This window comes from Phaethon lepturus, unplaced genomic scaffold, assembly GCF_000687285.1.
Source record: "Phaethon lepturus isolate BGI_N335 unplaced genomic scaffold, ASM68728v1 scaffold5534, whole genome shotgun sequence".
Lineage (NCBI taxonomy): Eukaryota > Metazoa > Chordata > Aves > Phaethontiformes > Phaethontidae > Phaethon > Phaethon lepturus.
In genome coordinates, this window is record NW_010532718.1 from 26,033 (window position 1) to 47,541 (window position 21,509).

The 21,509-nt window shown below is 41.7% G+C and overlaps 1 protein-coding gene across 1 annotated transcript in view; it reads right to left on the minus strand.

The window, feature by feature from the left end:
• Positions 1-21,509, minus strand: part of ZNF704 (zinc finger protein 704) — a 74,908-nt gene that overhangs the window by 11,594 nt on the left and 41,805 nt on the right. The window contains exons 2-5 of the mRNA XM_010284936.1: positions 11,366-11,469; positions 7,107-7,339; positions 3,556-3,656; positions 1,300-1,561 (exon numbers count right to left, since the gene is read on the minus strand). Coding sequence (XP_010283238.1) covers positions 1,300-1,561; positions 3,556-3,656; positions 7,107-7,339; positions 11,366-11,469 — 700 coding nt within the window. The remainder of the gene's footprint in view (positions 1-1,299; positions 1,562-3,555; positions 3,657-7,106; positions 7,340-11,365; positions 11,470-21,509) is intronic.

Consider the following 21,509-nt stretch of genomic DNA (forward strand, 5'->3'; position numbering starts at 1 on the left):
CTCCAGAAATGACGTATCGAAACCAGAGCAACTTGAAAAGGAGACGGGGCTCAGACACTTGTAGTCTCATGTCACAGAATATATCAGTTCAAATTCAAGCAGCTGAAACATCTGAACTAGGATTTACTTAGGTAAGTACTTTACTCAAAGACTGTTTATGAAAAATTATCAAGAAAGTCTCCAAATTGCAGGGTAGAGCGCCACAACTGCAAATCCCAAATGAAGTGAGACTCTTCTCAACAGCCTAGACTTGGTGCTTCACTCACAGGGCTTAAGCTAGACTGAGGAGAAAGTCTTTCTCCTAGCTTCGTCAATCCCCAGGTTGATGTGCTAGCCAGGGCAGCTCCCACCTGAGATGTTAAGCTTCCACCCATGCTTTCTGCCATGCACAAGAGTCTAAAACAAGACTGTGAATGCTGTGTGGCTCCCTCTGCCCTTTTAGTGGGTCTGCTCCAGACACACAACAAAAAAGTTTCATCTGCACAATGCTTTATATGAAAGTTATTGCATCTGATAAATCTGAGAGAGCTCAATTCTCCAGTGCATATGCAGGTCATGGACCACACTACTTCAAAGCCTCTATTCTTTTCTCATATGGTATCCAGATCAAAACATGTCAAATTTTAGTGCACTTTTACAATTAATGCTTTCTGTATGAACTTAGCTGGAAGTTTCTGGGACAGTGTTTTTTGGATCTGATTGGATTTTTGCCATTTGCAAAGCATTACGTCTAATAGGATACCATAGTAGGATGACACCATACATGAATTTTCATTATTCCTGTTCTACTTCACATATGCAAACTGACATCTCACACTGTACAAATAAAGGAAATGAATTGTTCCTGGCATCCCTCTGGTACTTGCCTACAGGCACATCCAGCACAAGCAGAGCTGAAATGAAGACTCTGGAAGTGATTTGGCTGACTGAATGAGAATTTTTACAATGCAGGAGACTGCATCTGAGCGCGTCACCTTGGGCCCTCCTTAGGGGTCCAGGAGAAATAACTGATATAGTCAGTGGGATACACAGAGCAGCTCTTCTCAATCTGAAGTATGCATCTATGTATGGTCGGATAAATAGCACCCCAAAGGCTGCTGGCTACGGTGGGAGCATAAACAAATAACTAGCTCAGAAGTGGACATCTAAATTTAAATGAGACGAACCTCTTGGGCTGCCCTGAAAACTTTTCATTAAAACTAGATTTGGCTTTTTAAAACTTAATCATTGTGATCTGACATTTGTTTATACATTAATGACATTAGAGTAATCAATGGAGTTCACTCTCACTAGCATTACCTGGTAAGCATGGTCCGTGTGTACGAGGTAGAGGTTGGTAGGAGCTGAGCGGCTCAGAGGTGTCATCAATTTAGTCTCAGTTTTGGCACAGGAAGTTTCAGGACGGATTGCGTCTTGGGTGGGAAAGGAAGGAGGAGATGCTAAAGATGGAGAGACTGGGGAAAGACTGCTTAAGCCATCAGCTACTGAGTCCGTGTTGAGCCTGATTTCTGTATAGTAAAAATCCTCCTCTCCATCACTGTAGTCAGACTCTCCTACACGTCTGTATAAAGACAAAGAATGAAGGGCTGATTTAATGAAAGCAAGAACCCCAAGGTAAATTAGAAGTTCTAGATGCATAAGCAAATATATTTATACTGTCAATAAATTAATATTCCCAGTTTCAACCCTACCTACTTTATCAACATTCTGGCTGCAGGGAAGGGAAGAAGAAAAGAAAATCATCTAGTCTGAAGGGAAAAGAAGCAGGAAATAGATTTTTTTTTTCCCCTGTGTGTTATTCTTGCCTAATTCTTTGACCTTGGAGTAGATGTTTAACTTCTATGCTTCAGCTTAAATAGCATCTTCTCATTCCTAACTATTGAAGTTAACAAGAATCTCGATGTACTTTGACTTCAGAAATGACATAGCAGCCACAGAAGGACAGGTAAAGATAGCAAACAAAGGCAAGATATACTTCACTAATGTAACAGCAAACAATATGTAATCTTACCATAGGTTACTTAATTAAATCAAATATAGTTATGGCCATGGTTCACTGTAACTCTCCTTGGCATAACAGAAGAAGCTGCTAGAGAACCATCTCACCATGCAACTCGCTCAGGCACAGGTAGAGAAAGGACATGCAAGGGCTGGCTTGCTAGTCCTGGACTTTCTGGTCCTACTCTATAGATGCAGACTTACTGAATGAGGAGGCACTATCTGCTGCATGTTTGAGTGCAAGGAGCAAAGCAGCCTAGTCAAAGCAGTAGTTTCCAGTATCTTTAAGTCCCAAACAACCACTGTTCTAGCACATTCATAATCCACATACTATAGTAACTCACAGCTTATACATGCGTACTTTCTCCTGAATCTTCCATATGGGAAACCTGAGAGCCCTAAGTGTATTCCTGCCTGCGTGTCCATATCAGGGCTGAACGCTGGGCATGCACACCAAACCCAATCCGTAGTCAGTTCCTCAGCCTCCTTGCCCATATACCTCTACCTGTGGTTCTCTCACCACCTTACTCAATAGAACTTGCTGAGAGAGCATTGATTCAGCAGGTTTGAAAGGCTCTACCAGAAGTACCATCCGTCAGACCACAGCCAGTCACTCACCAAAACTCCTCTCTCCAGAGTTACAAACTCCAAATTCCAGGGAAGTTCTGCTCTTTACTTCACCCTCTCCTCTGCCACGAAAAGGATGTTCCCATAATATACAGGACAAAGCAATATTTGTAACTGCATTTTGAGAGAGATTTGCTCTGTTTCTGATAGTCTTACTCTTCAGAGCCTAAGCCCAACAGCAATTTCTATGACCTTTGCAAGACCCTCCTGAACTCCACACCAGACTACTTCCTCATGGTCACTTTAATTTTTAAGCACTGGGTAACACAGACTTGCACAACAGAGATGTATTTCCATATACCTAATAGGTAAAGACCATGAGTCCCCACTGTAACTATATATGAGGCCACTAGGTCACTCAGCAAATGGCACAGGAGATTTCAGTTGCAAACTAAAGCTCTGAAATAAGCTTGTGTCATATAAGATTCATTCACTTTTGCTTCTAGTCCAAGCAATGTACACATGGAATTGCAGCTCAGTTTCTTATTCTTAGGTTTCTTAGGTTTTAGGGTGGGGAGTTGAGTTAATTTGACTCAGAAGTAGCACAAGCACCTGATCTGATGTGAAACAAAGCTTGAAGTATTAATGCAAGACCCTAAAAAAGCTGCCGTCTTTTGCACAGCATCAGCCTGGATGTGACATGGATAGCACATATGAAGGAAATGCCACTGAGTTGCGCTGCCATTAGGGAAGTGCAGTGTGACCTAGAGCTGTGTTTAACCTTCTAGTAAAGTTCACAACAGCTAAGAAAGTGCCTCGCTGTTGGAGTAAGCTCCTGTTCACCTTGATGCACTACTCCACAATTTCCTCAGAAACCTAGGGACCTGAGACAGAAAAGCCAAGGACAAGCCAGTTCATCTCCCTGGCCAAGTGCAACTGCTACCCTTCCACACCAAATCCTTTAGGCTCCTGAAGAGACTGCTCTCTTACCCAAGGTGAATGGTCCGTATGTGTTTCTGAATCCCTGCAGCTGTGCTCAGTACCTTCCCGCAGTTTTTCCACAGGCATTTGAACATCACCTTCATGGAGTTCTGGAAATTGAGTAAGCAACATTAGTTATACAAAAGACAGAAAGAAAACCAAACCACCCAAAACAGATATATAGCTACAAAACATTGTGAAGGTTCAGAGCCTCTAACTCCGAATTTGTAATGATGGAAGTCTCTGTCAACAGTGTCATCCTACTGAACTCAACAGAATCCCAGTGAAAAGCCATGGAAGCAGGTTGTGCCAAAACTTTACCTCTCTCTGCGCTCTGGCATGGCTTTTTCATTTGCCAGTTCCAGTTTCTATCTCCCCATTAAAGGAGGTAGGTGATATAAAAACTTCCCACACTTCTTTGGAGCCTTTCAAAGAACAACTGATGTGGACTTCTCACTTAATGCAAGGCATCTTCTTAAATTAAGATCTTTCTAAAGCAAGCTCTTATAAATATTTCTGCTCGTGAATTTTGCAACACAGAAAAAATATTCTGCCAGAAAAACATAGTTTCTGCAATGACAATATTGACCCATGAGCTGTCAAAACCTGCTTTTATTTCATTCAGAAGCTGCTGTGACCCTTACCTGGGCATGAGAATGAGAAGCCATCTGGCTGTGTTCAACATTATTCTTGTTGTATTCTTTAATATAACCTAATTGGCCTAAACTGAGTTACCGTTGATTTACAGCACAGCCAACAAGGCTATAAACAGCCCGATCTACAATATTTTGAAGACTCTGGAGAAAACTAGTCTTAATTTAAAGCACAGTATGCGGTAACAAACACCACAGATGTTGCAGAACTGTATAGATTTTTTTAAAGGCTAATTTTACCCCAAAATGAAACCTACTGTATGAATTTTGAATTAAAAAACCCTAAGTAATTTGTACTGCTCAAAAATAATTTTCTCTATTATTACAGAACACATTATTATAGAAAACATGAGGAAGAGCTTCAAAATACTGTATTATTATCCTATGATTTTAGTTACATATAAGATTAAATTAATATATTCATATAAAGCTCAATTTAAAAAAAAGGGGAACAAGCACATCCTTAGAGTTAAGTACATGCTTCGCTGTGTCTTGAACAAAAGCTGACTTGGTCTTTCTTTAATTTGGACCTTTTGGAACTGCATGCCAGAAGACAGTAAGTTTCAGCATTTGCTAGAAAGATGATGATTAGAATATAATTTTAAAAAATGTCAGCTGTTAGGCTTTTTAAAATACATGTTAGTATAATATAGTATCATGGTCTCATAGTTACTTGGCTGTCTAACACGTCCTGTTTCAAAGTATGAATGATAAGGTCTTTAACACTTGAGGTACCTGATCATACTGTTTGTATGAAAACCTTCTACTATGGAATCAATTACACATAAATTCCCTCTATAATTTTTTGATCTGATAATACAACTACCATTCAAACAGATACAGAACTCTTTTTTCCTAAAATGAAATGTAATCTATCTAGAAATTCTGATAGGTATATTTCTTACTTTTATAATATAATACTAAATACTATCATCAACTGAAAAACCCACAACCAACCACCAACCACAGTGACAAGATGAAGGCCATGCTTATCATTTACATCTTTGGAATTCTGATATGACATCATGAGCACCATATGCATCTTTAAGAACCCATAATGGTTTAATATCATTCTCCAGTTTGATGGTAAAATCAATCTCCTAGCTCCATTGTTGTTTTTAGCTTTATTGTCAATGCTAGGACTCTGCAAAAACCCATGCATTTTAACATAACCAAATGAAACCTCACTCAGTAGAAATACAGAACATAAACCAAGCTTCCATTTATGACTAGTCAAAAAATTGCCTAACCAGGCTTAATGTTTTATTTAAGAAAATAATGGAACATAAATGGTTTGGTGAAGAATAAGTACATTAATGGAAACTTTCAAGCAAGCAACTTTCTTAATGGGAAGTGGTTGCTAACATGACATTTTCCAAACAGAAAACGGAAGAAACTTTAATGAGTAAAAGTAAGGTTACCGATCACTCTATTTCCAGGTTTATTCTTTCTGATTTTTGCAGCCCTGAAGAAGATATAACCTGAACATTTTAATTTCAGCTTCTAAAGGTGCGAAGCTGTACTCAGATAAAAGTACCATGTTGGGGCCAGAATCAAAAAAACTGCAGGCAAATCAGTTTATTTATAAAACAACGTTTGGCAGGTAATATATCTACATTAAACACTTGCCATAGAGAGCAAATTCCCTGTGACCAGAACAGATAGCGTAATAGATCTGCGATGGGTACATAAATGGAAATATTTGAAGACAATTTAGATAACAATAAAGATAGTGGCTGCAAACCCCTCTGTCTCATCACAGTTGAGCAATGAGTGATGCTAATAAGCTGAACTTGAACTGAGAAGGAAAAGGCAAACCAGCACACTTCTGCATTCCTACTCCTGTCCCACACCCTCCAAAATCATCTCTGTCTTTATCAGCTCTAACTTCTAATTTACTATAACAAAGGTTATATTTGAAATATTTTTCTTCCTTTGTAGCAAGAAGCACAAACATTTTACACCCTTCTCCCACAAACAAAGGCAGAACAGCATGGGTCAGCAAATAAGCAACTTCTGGAGCAAAAGGATAAATCTGAACAAGTTTAAACAATCATTAAAACTTCTTCCTGCTGCTGATGAAGCAATTAACCGTATCAGACTGAGCCAGAAACAAACTCACTATAGAGAATAAATTCTCTGGTTTTATTCCTTCTTACAAAAAGTCCTTTTTCATCTTGCTATATAAAATCTGTCCTGTTGTGTTGGGAGGGAAGGAAACTTTGATTAGTGCCATCTCTTTGTTTTCTTTTTCTTCAAGAGGAGCTTGCTTGCTAGCGTAATGGTACTTTTCTGAGGTTAGTTTTGGACTGTTGTTTTTTTTTTTTTACACTGTGTTTTATTTAGTCTGCTTTTCTGCTCCTACTGAGGATAAACTTGGCCATGGCTAATACTGTATCAAAAGCCATCAGGTTTGATCTCTCTCTCTCTTTTCACTCCATATGTTTGCACAGAGAAAGCTTCACAGTATTAAGGTATCTGACATGCTGTCAGACAAACAGCACTTTCAGGGAACAAGAACTATTAAGGCCATATCCAGTTTTTGTGATGACATGTAAAGGCTGCCTGTTGCATCCTGCATACAAAGAATTTGCCGAAGTAGGACAGAAATCCTTTGAATGGCCAGAGGCAACACCTTCTGGAAATCATTCTAGTGTTTTCTGAGCAGGAGGCTCTGTAGAACCTCACCATCTGCCAGCAAATATGTGGTGCTGATGGCAGCATGTGTGTGCAGTAGGTGACTAGGTTGAATGAGACATAGTGACTAGGCTAAGTACCTATGTCAATTGGATGCCAAGGAGGAATACACATACAGAGCTGTTTGGGTGACCTGTTCCTTTCTCACAGCAAAATAAGTCTACCGACATCCCATCTGCCCATGGGTATGGAATTTAACATGAGGCTAACCTTTCTCTTCCTAGGAATGGGTTCATCAAAGAGAAGGTTGCTTGTTTCAGCTTCATCAATACCATCATCTGGCTGGGAAGGTGTCCGAAAAGCTTTGAAGCTATCAGCTGACAGAGGTGGAGATGGGGTGGATGGGTTGGACTGGTCACTGGGAGCGTTCCAGCTCCAGTATCCACTGCTGCTGGTACTAGAAGGCACAAATCCTCCTTCTTTCCAAGATCCATTTAGGGATTCTGTCAAGAACAACAACAGCCATCGTTAAAACAGTATCATGTGTTAGGGCTAAGCAGCTCATTTATCTAAGGCTTAGATGCCATGTTGGTAATTAACTGTACATTCAATAAAGGAAAGTGAAACATTGGATGTAGAGAGGACAATCACATCTATTCCATGGTACACAAATTACATATTCCACACTTGATTTTTCATGTGTTTTTAACAAACAAGTATTTTTCTAAAAAGAAATGCTGGGTTTGGAAAAAATAACCTGTTCTGAAGCATAAACTGCAATAAGCAGTCAGATGTTGTATGCATGATTAAGGCAAAACATTCAAGTACATCTTCAACTTTCAACAGCAACACACAACTGTGGTAGGGTGTCAGAGCAAGCTCCAAGCCAACAGGAGATCCCCTGGGAAGGGGACATACACTCTGAGCCCCAGGACACTAACCAAATCTGCAAAAACATGATCGTCATCCCAGTACTAAAACATCAAAGAAAACCATAATTACACTCTAACTGTCTTCTCATAATCTCCCAGTGTACACACCTCTGCCTAATTTGAATCTCTAATCGAGGTGGTACGTACCCTTGGAAGGATATCCCTTTTTCTTCATACACGTGTATCGTTAGGCATCTAGTTTCAGAAGTGGGACACGTAGACGCTGGATCACCTTCACACCTACTTGCTGGAGGAACCCCCTCCTCACTGCAGCAATTCCCCTGACATTAGGTGGTAAGCAGATGCTCAGACTAACAGGTTACTCTACAACACGCTGGGTGGGAGTAAGAGCACTGCTTTCGCAGTCTGAGGCACAGCTTGAGCCATGCTTCACGTGCTGAGGCATTAGACATTGGCATGTCACTCTTCCAAATCCCTGAAGGGCTTTTGGCAGAAGAGTATGTAGGCCATTAGCTCACCAAAGGTACAGCTTCAGCATATCCAGTGGTGCAACCATGGGGAGCTCTGACTGAAGCTTCAGGTTCTGACAGGGCTCAGGCACATGTGTAGGGACGGTTTAGGTGCAGTTTCTCCCTACTCAGGCATTGGAAGCTTTTCCCAATGACACTGTAGGTGCTCGAGTATTGTGCAACACCCAACTTTGGAGTTGGCAAGGAAATAACACCTTATCTGATCGTGAAATGTTATTTAAATGTGAGGCAGGAGTCTTTTCAAGCCAGTGCCTGCCTTTAGAAGTTCTGCAGAAGTCACTCCTTCATTCCTTCTCAGTTTCTTACAGATAAATTTAACTAATGACATCAGCAAGAAAATAATGTCTACCACCTGCTACCAAAAGCTTACCCGAAAACCAATGAATCTTTTTTTCCTCCTAATTCAGTCAGTTTTGGACGAAACCCTTAATCATTAACATCAGCTGCTCACAAAACAGAATGCAGTGCTCCATCACGTAAGCACATGCATAAAAATACACCCTTGTAGGCAGCAACCATGTCCCCGCACTTACTGATCAGGGCCACATAGCATAAATAGGATCAACCCTCCCTCCCCCCTCAAATTCCTCTTTGGAAAAGGATATATACATTTCCGGTAGCTAATAAGTTAACATATGAAAATATCATGTTTTGGTTCATGATTACAGCCTTCTTATGACTGTAATGGAGGTGTTTTTTGTTTAAGTATTTCTACTTGAGTCTCGTGCGAAAGCCAAGAAGTACGTCTGGTATCAACCTGTGACCTTAGCATCGCTTAAAATTTCAATTTCTTCAGAAAAACAAAGAAAACAGCATTCTTTCAACTACTACTTTCTGACACATTCATGGTGGTACTTAGCATTCTCAGGGTTTACAGCTTCTCCTCACCTTGCTGAGAAAGATGTAAATCAGGAACATTTTAAAAGTAGTATGGAAAAGACTGAACGAGGCTGACAACAGGGAAAAAACAAACAACTGTTCTCATTAATACTGACAAATCTGTCAATGTAAAGCAGTTCAAAATATAAATAAATGCAACTTACTCTTATTTTGGGACTCTTTTCACATTTCTGGAGTTGCGTGAAAGAGAACCAGACCAAATATTACTCAACTGCAGGAAAACAAGGGCCAAACTCTGATCCAGCTTACATGGGCGATCATCCTCAGTAATTTCAGCACAGATCAGACTTTAATATTATTTTTTTATTTCTAGGCAAGATTCCATTTGTTTAAACATTTGTTTAATTACACTGCTACTTACTGCCCTTTTTTGGAAAAGGATGTAGAAAGAATTCATCATTAGTATGTTTGTAGCTTGTATTACTAAGATCAGAGCCAAGCCTTGCAACACCAATTGAGCTGTAACTTAGCAAATCTTTATACTTTTATTGAAATCTTTAGTAAGTCTTCACTCAAGGAAAACTAAGATATTGAGGGAGAAGATGCCCAACAAAGCTTCAAAATCTTGTCTGTGACTACTGAAAACACGTGAATTACTTTTTCAGGCTTGCCTTCCCAGATTTCGGGAAACAAGCAGTCAAGCTATGTGAAGAAATATCAAAGAGCACTCAGGCTGCATGAAGAAATATCAAAGGCTGTTAACAGCTACCATTTACCTATTAGCAATTCAAAAGGGCTCGTTTGGAAGATCTTTCCAATCGGCAGCTGCTAGCTAGTGTGCACTGCTGGTCCTGACAACTGTCATCTGCTCAAACTGTTTAAGGTGGCACTTAAACTGCCTTGCCGCACACAAGAGCAGCTCCCCATGACCAGGGATGCAACGTGGGACACGCGCAACCACTCCGAATCCTTGCCTGGCACATCAGCACAGATCCACTTTCATCTGTGGTTTCAGCAGTGAGCTGGAGAGCCCATACGTTTTTTCCCTTCCATTGGCCTTCCCTTGAGGCTGGCAACCTCCAGCCCTGTGGTGGGACAGTCACTGGGGATGTCACCACCGGAAGTTTCCCAGGGCTCCTCAGAGCAGTGATACTCCATAAACACTTGTGGTTTTAACATTTGGTAAGTATGTGGAAAGCACACAGGCAGGAGCCATGGGTGTTCATGGCTAGACTTCCCGATTTCTGGAAAGAAATGAAAAAAACCACACTATTTGTTTGAAAATCCTGAAAGCTGGGACATTCCTCATGGTGCAGATTCTTTTTAAGTACAACATCATTCAGTGGGTTGCCCCTGCTTCTATGAAGAACTGCAAAGGCTCTATTAATTTGCAATCAGTTAGTATTCCTCAAAGTACTCCAATTATTTACAGCAGAAGGGCATTTAGTATCGATTTAACAGTAATTAGTAAGAAAAGCCAGTCATACAACAATGCTGAGACATCCTAACACGGGTGTCTTAATTTAAATTATTCCTTAAAATATAACACTTTTAAAAATTTCTTGTCACTCCAGTCAAGCTTGCATAGATTAATTTTATTTCATTAGCAATCTCATTATTACCACTAACTTGTTAGGTTTATTTTTATTTGTGTGTCTTCTGCTATACCATGAGTGGAGTAGTCTTTTAAGGAAATATGGATCTGATGGTAGACCAAAAGTTACAGGAATTGAGGGTCTAATCCTGCATCAGCAAAAATAGACCTGTCGCCGTGCAGAGTGCTAGTACACAGCCTCTTAGCCAAGGGCTGTGATCTGGAAGTGCTTTGCTTCATTATAGTCTTGAGTAAAATCCAATCTGATTTCCATGGGGTGGGGACAAGAACAACTGCTGTCATGTTTACTGCATATATGCAAACACAAATAAGCTGTCTGGAAAAGTAGCATTTCAGTGAGGTCAGGAGATCTTCCGCAGCGCTCATCTCCCGTTTATGAAATGGGGCATCTCCCATTTCATAAACTGAAGCCGCTCTATGGTTACAGAAGAGGTTGCTTCTCATTTCTGCCAGCACTGCACCAGAACCCCTGATTATGTCGGAGCAAAGCTCACCCAGCAGGAACCTCAGCACGCATGGGCCACTGCCAGAAGACAGCCATTCACCCTTTGTCTGCCACCATGGCCACAACCCCTGGAAACAAGCCTCAGCATACACGGCCCTGGCAGCCCTCCCTCCAGCCCCTGCCCAGGCGCTGCTCTCAGGGCTTACCGTTGGGTCGGACAGGAGGGCTGCGGACCAAAGGGCTGGTGGATAAACTGGTGAGTACCATGGCTGCTGTTACTTTATCCATGTCGAGTTCTTCTGAAGATTTTCTGAAACATAGTGAATGGGAGACAGAAAACACATCGGCAACTACTTTTTTTAGTTGTTTTTTCTTTTTCTTCTGATAACAGACCAAACCCTAAGCAAGCCACCAAGCAGAGTTCTCACAGCTCTTGTCTTCTGGCAACCTGAGCATACCAAGTGGCTACTTTAAGCAAACCAGCTCAGCATAAATAGGAAAAGCAGTGGGAAAAGAGAATACATCTTTGTATAAAATTGTCAGGATTATTGTGACTCTCCATTAGTTTGACCCTGTTCCCCTTTTTCAGAATTTGAGCTATTAATGTCCTTAAAACCAAGTGTCTGTTTAAGTTTTTTTTTCTTGGATGAAGACACAGAGATGCAAAACCAGTAAGATTACCAGTAACAATAATATACACTACTCTCTGTAGGAAGAGGGAGAACTATGAACTGGAACTGAGGGATGTGATTTTTATTTTGTGGCTTCCGCTTAACACTATTAACCTTCCTGTACTCTCTCTGAAAGACCTATCCTAAATTTTTCCTAGTCAGATTATGAACTAATTATTTAAAATAATTAGTAAATCGGCAGAAGCCCCCTGAGGAAGGGAGGGCCGGCAGTTTTCTGCAGGTGTGATGGGTGCCTGAGCCAGCAGGACAGTGCAGTGGGAAGAGAGGAACCTGTCAATGCCTTAGCTCAGCCTTGCTGGGAACCAGCCGTAAGTCGCTGCTTTGATTCATGCACTTAAGACCAATGAGTTCTGGGGAAAAAAAAATAAAATCAAAAAAGGCAGAGGAGAGGGCATGGGGAAGGGGTAATATGGGAGAGGAGGGCAGCCAGCTTTCCAGGGAAGAGGATTTGGAGACAACAGATGCCTCCAGAAACCAGGCTTCAGTGACCCACTGCTCAAGGAGCAATGTGGTTTTTTTTAGACAATGCAGAATTTTCATTGGCTGCAAAAATGTACATACCATCACTTTTTTTTTTCCAAAAGTAATTTTTCCTGACAGGTTAGAAGTACAATGTAAAATTTCTGAAGAGCGAATGTACGAAAACAAAGCTACTAAACCCACTAGGTTTAGCAGACTTTAGATATCCATCCTTGTGGGGCAGTGGAACCAAAGCAGACAGCTTCTTGCAAACTTTGCTTTCAAACATATAAGACCATCTTCTCATTTACTAGAGATCAAGTTGAATTTGTTCTTACGAAAGGATACATTTTCCCCCCTCTATTCTGCATTGTGGGGTTTCCAGAATTTCCTCCATGTCTTGCCAGGAGCTCAGGCAAGAGCTAACTAACCATCAGGTTGAGTCTTTATTTAAAGCCCAATATAAGAAGTGTTCAGCTACCTGATGTTTTCCGTCAACTGTTGATCAGTAAGTCAACAAATCACCATGCTGCTTGCAGTCCCCTTCCTAGAATCCCATTTCACCCATCAGGTTAAAGGCCCATTAATTGGAAACTATGCTACAGTCAAAGCCTCTAATATTTTAGTGAGCAAACCTCAAACTTGTCCATGAAACAGTTCACAGCTGCTTTCTGGCTGATGCAAGGACCCACACAGATGCCGATGAACACTCTCCTATGCCGCACAACAACTTAGCTCTCATGACTGTCTTTTGCAACACATCAGTGCCTGGAACTGAAATGCTGATGATAGTTCCAGCTGTGTTCTGATTACATCCATAGAAACCCTCCTTTCTTTCAGCCAAGGTTTTTGCAAAGAGCACTGCAGCCATATGGTCATCACTAAGTACTGGAAGGATCTTGGGTATCTGCTATAATCAGCTAATACCTGAATTCATCACCCATCTGGTCCTCCTGCCAGCAGAGAGTATTTCATTCAGAATGCCAAATTCCTCTGGGTCTAGAAGACCGTTCCTCAGGGATGATGTGGAGATGCTACATTTTCTGGAGACCAGCCCAGGCAGATGATTTTCCAATTATCTAATATCTCAGCATGAAAATCCACTCTCTGAGAAGCATTCAGCTGCTCTATAGTCCACTCCTGCAAGACTACACCAACTGTCCCTACTCCTTTATCCAGCTGTGGATGAACCACTAATATTTGCATTTCTGTAACATATGAGGACAAAATGACCACAGGTTCCTGATATGCTGAAGAAGCTGATCCCTAGTGTTTGCAATCAGCCTTCCAACAACGCTTTTCTGTGTGTGTGGCAACAGGACTAAAGTGCTCCCATCCAGGCCTCTGCAGAATTGCAAAATCACACTACAGCAGCTGTTGCAAGCATTTGTCAAGTTGGTGTCAAGATGTCAGAGTCTAGACCCAGAGTTAATCCCTAAGTTCCTCCAAATAGTCCATAATTTTAATTTCTAGCTCTTCTGTATTTGATGGGGTTTTTTCCCCTCTACAGTGACTCAGACTGCTGCTCTTAAAAACTAACCTTTGCTCCAAATAACCTTATCAATAATGCCCCAGAATTGTCAGCATTGGCATCTGTGCCTAAGATGAAAGTTTTCATAGGCAGTCAAAGAACAAGAATAGTCATTAAACCCCCCCACCACTGCCATTTCTAGCCATGCTAAACCACACTTGCAATTACTGGAATGTTTATTTCTACTTGACCCAATTTAACAGGTTTTCAATATGGAAAGCCCAAATAAACAAAACTTTGAACTTTTTCTCTGCCCATTTTGAATCACAGTCATTTTTACTACTTTCTGCTCCTCAGCTGCATCCAGCAAATAAGCAATGCTCTGCTTGTACTTCCCATCCACAAGAATTTTAGCAGCTACAAGTGTTGGGTTTATGTGACTTTGCTCCCAAACACATTTTTACAGTTTGGCTCATAAATGTAAACACACATATTTCATATGTCACTCAGCCAGCACCACTGCAGCAACAGCAGCCTTCGAGAGGGAGGCAAAGCATAAAACTGAAGACAGGAACCACTTAAGCCATCTGCATTTAGTCAGCATCACATGTGAGTCGATGTCTTAAGACTGCCCCAGTCTTTCCCAGCTTTCTCCATTGGAAAGTTAAACCTGCACACAGCTGTTCAACAGTATTTGCACTCAGAGGGGAGCATAACTTCTTTGTTAAACGTTGATGTTCACAAACCATTTATTTCACCTCTGTGAAGGTGATTTTCTGCAGACTGAAGTTATAATCCCTGATGTTGCTTATACTGTTATTAGGTGTAATGAAATCTACATCAGTTGTTAAGATTGTCTACTACATCAGCTTTGACTCCAAGCAAGTTTAGATCCTTTATTTCCAAGTCTTTGTAAATCCAAACACATGCCAATAGATGAATTATAATGAACCAGCTGAGACATAAGCAGCAGAACTTAGAGGACCTTGGGGACAGATCTTTTACCACCACCCCATGTCTCCCAGCTTCATGTCTCCCTGCCTCCTCAGCAGGTTTCACTTGATCCCTGCAATACCCTAACCTAGCCAGCCTGGTATTTAAAATTGTCCTTTTCTTTAGTGGCCGAGCTCAAATTAAACTTAATTACTACCCCCACTCTTTGCTCCATCCTTTCCTTGGTTTTGCTGATGAATTTACTGCTTTTTTGATAATTGTTTAACTGTGTTAAGAAACTATCACATCCTCTTCAGTCAGAGCTCTCTGCAAGGAAAGGCTGGGTTTAAGCTCCAAAAGATGAGCAAAAGAGGGTCCAAGACAAGTCCAAGGCTACACAACTGTCCCAAACCAACACAACATCCAATCTCCTACTGTCCCATTTCCTCAGCCAGTAGCTGACTCACCTTAGGACCCGTGTTTCCTTATGGGACTGAATCCATGGTTTAAGCTCTTGGTGCAATTCTTCCCTGCTAGCAACTCTCTGGCAAGGGGACGTCTTCCTGACTTCCCTTCGGGAAAGGTGCACAGGTCATCTTCTGGCCACTGTCACCTCTGCACTCCCTACCAGGCGTTACTCCCATCTGTACATACCTATACCACACCTCTGTTTTTTCCTGTTTTTTCTTCTATCAGTCACAACATCATCGCTGGTTGGAACTTTTTTTTTTTAACCTTTCTCTCAAAAAAACCTTAGAAACATGTATTTTATTCTAGTTTTGAAGTCTTTAGTCTATTCTTTATTTGCCTGGCTTAGATAAAAGACGCTCCAGTTCTTCCTCTTGGAAGGACTGCATCTTAGGTCAGTACTTTACCCAAGCGTATATTAAGGGTCCTGAAGAATATTCTTAGAGCAGAGAAACTGGTAGTGCTAGCAGGTATTTTTGATAAAACTGACCTTATTAAAAAAGATAACTAAGTTAATTTTAAGCAAAGAAAAAATAAAAACTAGATAAATTTATCTTCCCTGACCAGAACTCCAAAGCTTTCAGTTAATTCCCTGACCAGCAGCCTCTGACCCAAGCAATGATGCATAGGTTCACCATATGGAGAGTGCCCTCCTATATGGTCAGGAGCTGTGCCAACGGGTGAGTGCAGACCAGGCAGTGTTTTCTTCACCAGGGCTCTAATCCCATCAAGAAGGTGAGAGGGGGGGGCAGGGCCAGCAGCATCCTCCAGTTGGGAAGGGAAGAGGAAGGGTATTTCCAATTACTTCAAGTGGAGGTTGGCTACAGAAGTTGGGGGTCACAGACCCAGCCGCCTTCTCCAGAACCATATCCCCTTGCTCTTCCAGCACTGTTGAGCTTGCCTTTCCTTATCCTGCTTTCTAAACAATAATCACCTGAAGCCCATATGCCCTAAACATTCAGACTTATTAAAACGCTTACATTTTTCTTTGTTTTGGCAGAGGTATGTGCTTACCTATTTCTTACTGCTATCCTCACCAGAGGGACACAGCATAAAATAAATAAAATTTAAAAAATTAACTAGGATCGATCAAGATCCTAGAACTGTGACAGTTAGGCACAAAAATGCTAGTAAGCTATGTTAGCCGGCTTCTGTCCTCCACCCAAAAAACAGCTTGTGATAGTGGTTCACAAAACACCTTGATCCTTTGTTAAGGAAAAAACATATAAATATGCATCCCTGCCATACGTATACTTCTAAATGCTCATAGAGAGACTTCTGAAGTCCTAGTTTGACTACCTGACTGTAGCCACATCACAGTGATGCCGTCACACTGAGCGCTTTATCAATACTGATAAAGAAACAAGTTGTTCAGGTTTTTGTACACCAAAAGTATGATTCATCATACAATGAATCATTGTAATCAGTGCACCAGTAATAACAGAAGTACTTCTGAAAGAAATAAAAATCCTAAATTACATTCTACAGGTACAATAAAAAGATTTTAGGTTTCTTCATCATTAATCGCAAAAGAAACATCCTAAAAAGGAACGAGGATGAAAACCCATGCATGTGGTTGTGACTCCAGATGCCTGAAGTAACTACTTTGCCCCTGTACCCGGCACTGGTGAGGCCGCACCTTGAATACTGTGTTCAGTTTTGGGCCCCTCACTACAAGAAGGACATTGAGGTGCTGGAGCGTGTCCAGAGAAGGGCAACGAAGCTGGTGAGGGGTCTGGAGCACAAGTCTTATGAGGAGCGTCTGAGGGAACTGGGGTTGTTTAGTCTGGAGAAGAGGAGGCTGAGGGGAGACCTTATCACTCTCTACAACTATCTGAAAGGGGGTTGTGGCGACGAGGGTGTTGGCCTCTTCTCCCAAGTAACTAGTGATAGGACAAGAGGAAATGGCCTCAAGTTGCACCAGGGGAGGTTTAGATTGGATATTAGGAAAAATTTCTTCACTGAGAGGGTGGTCAGGCATTGGAACAGGCTGCCCAGGGAGGTGGTGGAATCGCCATCTCTGGAAGTGTTCAAGAAACGTGTGGATGTGGCGCTTCAGGACATGGTCTAGGGGACATGGTGGTGCTGGATTAATGGTTGGACTTGATGATCTTGAAGGTCCTTTCCAACCTAGTGTTTCTGTGATTCTGTGATTCTGTGATACAACCACCCGTCTGTCTTGAGCAAAGTTCTACAATATGATGCAGCAAAATATTATTAATTCATAAAATATCTTTTAATATTTGGTTACCATCTAGCAATCTGTCACAGTTTAACTCCAGCCGGCAACTAAGCACCACAGCCACTTGCTCACTGCCCCACGGTGGGATGGGGGAGAGAATCAGAATGGTCAAAGTAACTTGTGGGTTGAGATAAAGACAGTTTAATAGGGAAAGCAAAAGCTGCGCACGAAAGCAAAGCAAGGAATTCATTCACCACTCCCCATGGGCAGGCAGGTGTTCAGCCATCTCCAGGAGAACAGGGCTCCATCACGCGTAATGGTTACTTGGGAAGACAAACACCATAACTCTGAACATCCCCCCCTTCCTCCTTCTTCCCCCAGCTTTTGGTGTGGAATATCCCTGTGGTCAGCTGGAGTCAGCTGTCCTGGCTGTGTCCCCTCCCAGCTTCTTGTGCACCCCCAGTCTTCTCGTTGGTGGGGTGGGGTGGTATGAGAAGCAGCAAAGGCCTTGACTCTGTGTAAGCACTGCTCAGGAGCAATAATGAAAACATCCCTGGATTATCAATGCTGTTTTCAGCACAAATCCAAACCATAGCCCCGCACTAGCTACTATGAAGGGAACTAACTCTATCCCAGTCAAAACCAACACACAACTCAAAATACTAACAGTACAGATAATTAAATTATCTTGCTAGCTGCAATTAGGTTTGGTTGTTGACTATTAAGTTTAAAAATCAACCCACTTGCCAAAGACAAAAGGGTCTAGAGCACAAGTCTTATGAGAAGCAGCTGAGGGAACTGGGGCTGTTCAGTCTGGAGAAGAGAAGGCTGAGGGGAGACCTTATCGCTCTCTACAACTACCTGAAAGGGGGTTGTGGTGAGGTGGGTGTTGGTCTCTTCTCCCAAGTAACCAGCAATAGGACGAGAGGAAATGGCCTCAAGTTGCGCCAAGGGAGGTTTAGATTGGATATTAGGAAAAATTTCTTCACCGAGAGGGTGGTCAAGCATTGGAACAGGCTGCCTAGGGAGGTGGTGGAGTCACTATCTCTGGAAGCGTTCAAAAAATGTGTGGATGTGGCGCTTCAGGACATGGTTTAGGGGACATGGTGGTGCTGGATTAACGGTTGGACTTGATGATCTTGAAGGTCCTTTCCAACCTTCATGATTCTGTGATTCTGTGAAAAATTACAGAAATTATAGAAAGAATGATACAACCAGTCCAAGGTCCTTAGCACTCTTTGGTAAAAGCTGTAATTTTTCACCGTAAAGCAAAAAGTAAAGGGAAATATTTTCAAGGATTATATTACATCATCACAGTACTATAACGATACATCTTAAAACGTAAGGGAGCATTACAATCTACACATCTAAAAAGAGAACTGGTGTTTGATATGCGAAGTACAGACACAATAATACAATGCATTAATTAGAAGCGAGGGATTTCTGCCTTTGCTCATCACGGCCAAACATAGAATTAACCTTTTCCACTCTTAACTTTGTGATATTTGCAGACTATTTTGTATATAAAATAATTGCCCTTTCTGTGTCTCTTCTATTCTGGTTACTCATCAGCAATTTTTTAGGACACCGACAGTGACTAGAAATTAATTATGATCAAAATCTTTACTATACTAATATAGGAACTTTTCTTCTAAAAAACATAACACACCTGAACTTCTCAAGAAAAAAAGAAAAGTGCTTCAAAGGCCACCTCAAAGCTCTCCACCATCCTCAGCCAAGCTGAAAGATTCTGTGATTCAATTATTCAAAGGACCTTTGGAAGCCTGGCTGGTCTGTTAGAGACCAAGGAGAGCTGATACGAGTCATCAGTAATGCAGACACAGACTTTGCATCTGGACTGCAATGGTTTAAAGACAATAAAAAGTCTCTGTAAATTAGTTGTATCATATGGGAGACATTCACAGAGCAGCTCTCAGCATCCTGAAGAAGAAAATACATTTAACAGAAGAACTGAAGAGAAAATGGTATGTAATGCAGGTATGTTTCTCAAAGTCTTTTATTTTTCCTTGCAACAGACCATGCATCACCTTCCACTGCTCCATGTAAAGAGGACTCTGTACAAACAGGTATTTCTCTAGCCTTTATCATTAGAAGAACTAAAACTTGACAGAAGATAATCCATTCGTTTTTACAACCGTTCAGTAGATTTAGATAACCAAGAAAATCAATACCTGGTTGTAAAGGCTGGCTGACGTGCTCTCCAGTACATGGGGGTCTCGCCTGTCTCTCCCTCTGCCACCCCTGCCTCCCCCTCAAGACCCCGGATGGCAGACGGCTTCCCAAGCCAGGCGCGTCCCCAGGGAGCACCTGGAGCACCCTTTCCCAGTGCCCCTCTCTTCCCTACGGGGGTACAGCCCAGTGAGGCCACCCTGGCTGCTCTGTCGGCTGCCACCGCACCAGACCTCTTCGGGGAATGCTGGCAGAGCTGCACCAGGAACAAAAAGGATGCCAAATTACTGCGATTTCTGTCATCTGGTGCCCCACAGACACACGCTGCTGCCACCGTCCGCTCTGCAGTCCAGCGGCAGGAATAGCTGCTTTGCCCTCTAAGACTCCCCATAAAAGTCTGCTTAAGGCAAAGCCTGCAAAACAGGTGGAAAATGCCTTTTTCATGGAAGCCTTTTTATCACTGCTTCTTAAGCAACTTGTCTGCCTTCCTTAAAGGCAACTGAAATATCAAACCTATCCAAATGGTAACAGGACTGAACTCTAGGTCTCGCTCTCTGACCTACAAAACACAGGATACAGCATGCTGGGGGTAGAGAGTGACAGGATGGGTAGTGAAACACTTCTCTCATTATTGGCTGGTGGTAAGATCTACAGTTTTTAAATACTCTGCATAAATGGGAGCAAGCCAAATTCAACACTGGGAGATAAGCTGCAGTTTACAGGAACATTTTATTCTATATATTGAAAAAGTTGATCCAATGAATAATTTTTACTTTGCAAACAGCTGTGACATATCAGGAGAACTTATCTGGCGCAGAGCCCTCAGGGCAACGACAGAAGCTGAAGTAGGAATATGGCACAGAAATAGCCCGCTTCAAAACAGAGCAATCAAATAAATGGCAATCACTTGATAGATTATGAGTGCAAAGCAAAAATTAAATTCAGAAAGGAATAACAGAACCCTGCAGAGAACAGTTATCCCTTATAGTCACCCACAAACCTTGAGAATTTTCTGGAAAGATGTCCTGTTCCATCTCTTCTACTTTAAAGGCCACTTGCTGATGTAATAAACAAATCAGTCTCTACAAACCAAGTCCCAATAGCACCCTGAAGCAACAAACCAATTATTCCAAATATTATCCAACATATTCATGTTCATCCCTTTCCTGCCTTTAGCTTATGCTACTGTTCTAGCTCGTTGACAGGCACATCTCCTTTCATAAATTGCATTGGTTCAACGGGGTACTGTTTACAGAAAGAACATTTCACACTTCTGAGCACTGATGTGCTCTTCAGGGAAAGGGGCTGGACCGCTTGCTACAATGCCCAAGAGGTGCTGCTCAACACAGTGCAAATTATCATGCTGAGAACATAAAAAGATGGAAACTGAAAAAAAAAATGAAGGTCCCAGCTCATCACATGTGACACGAACTGTGCCAAGAAGTGCTGTGATGTGCTAAGGAGACAGCTGATGCCACCTGCTAACACACAGAAAGGCTAAGATGCCCTGCCTCTCCAGGTACCTGCCCATCCCACTACAACGCTTGCTGCTTAAGAGCAGCGTCGTTTGCAACCCTCACCCCACCCCACCAGTCAGAGCCACCCAAATACTCCTATGTCTGATGTCTCTTTTTCACAATGCTCTCTCACAGAGCCTTTTGCAAAATAAGCTTTTTCATAAATCTTCCTTAACCTTTGAGAATAATCATTTTACCAGTGATTAGCTGATGATATCCCTATAGCAGGTGCTACAGGAGTTTTGTCTTTCCCAAAGTAAAATACAAAATACAAGGACAGAAACGTTTTACTCATACTCCTTCTACCCTGCTTAACTCATCTACATGGATAACGTTTAGCACAACTTATCTATAAAAGGTCCTGTAAGTCACTTTTAAAATAATATTTAACTGCTTTTTCTCCCTCCACACATTAAAATATACATTTTTTCCAATAAG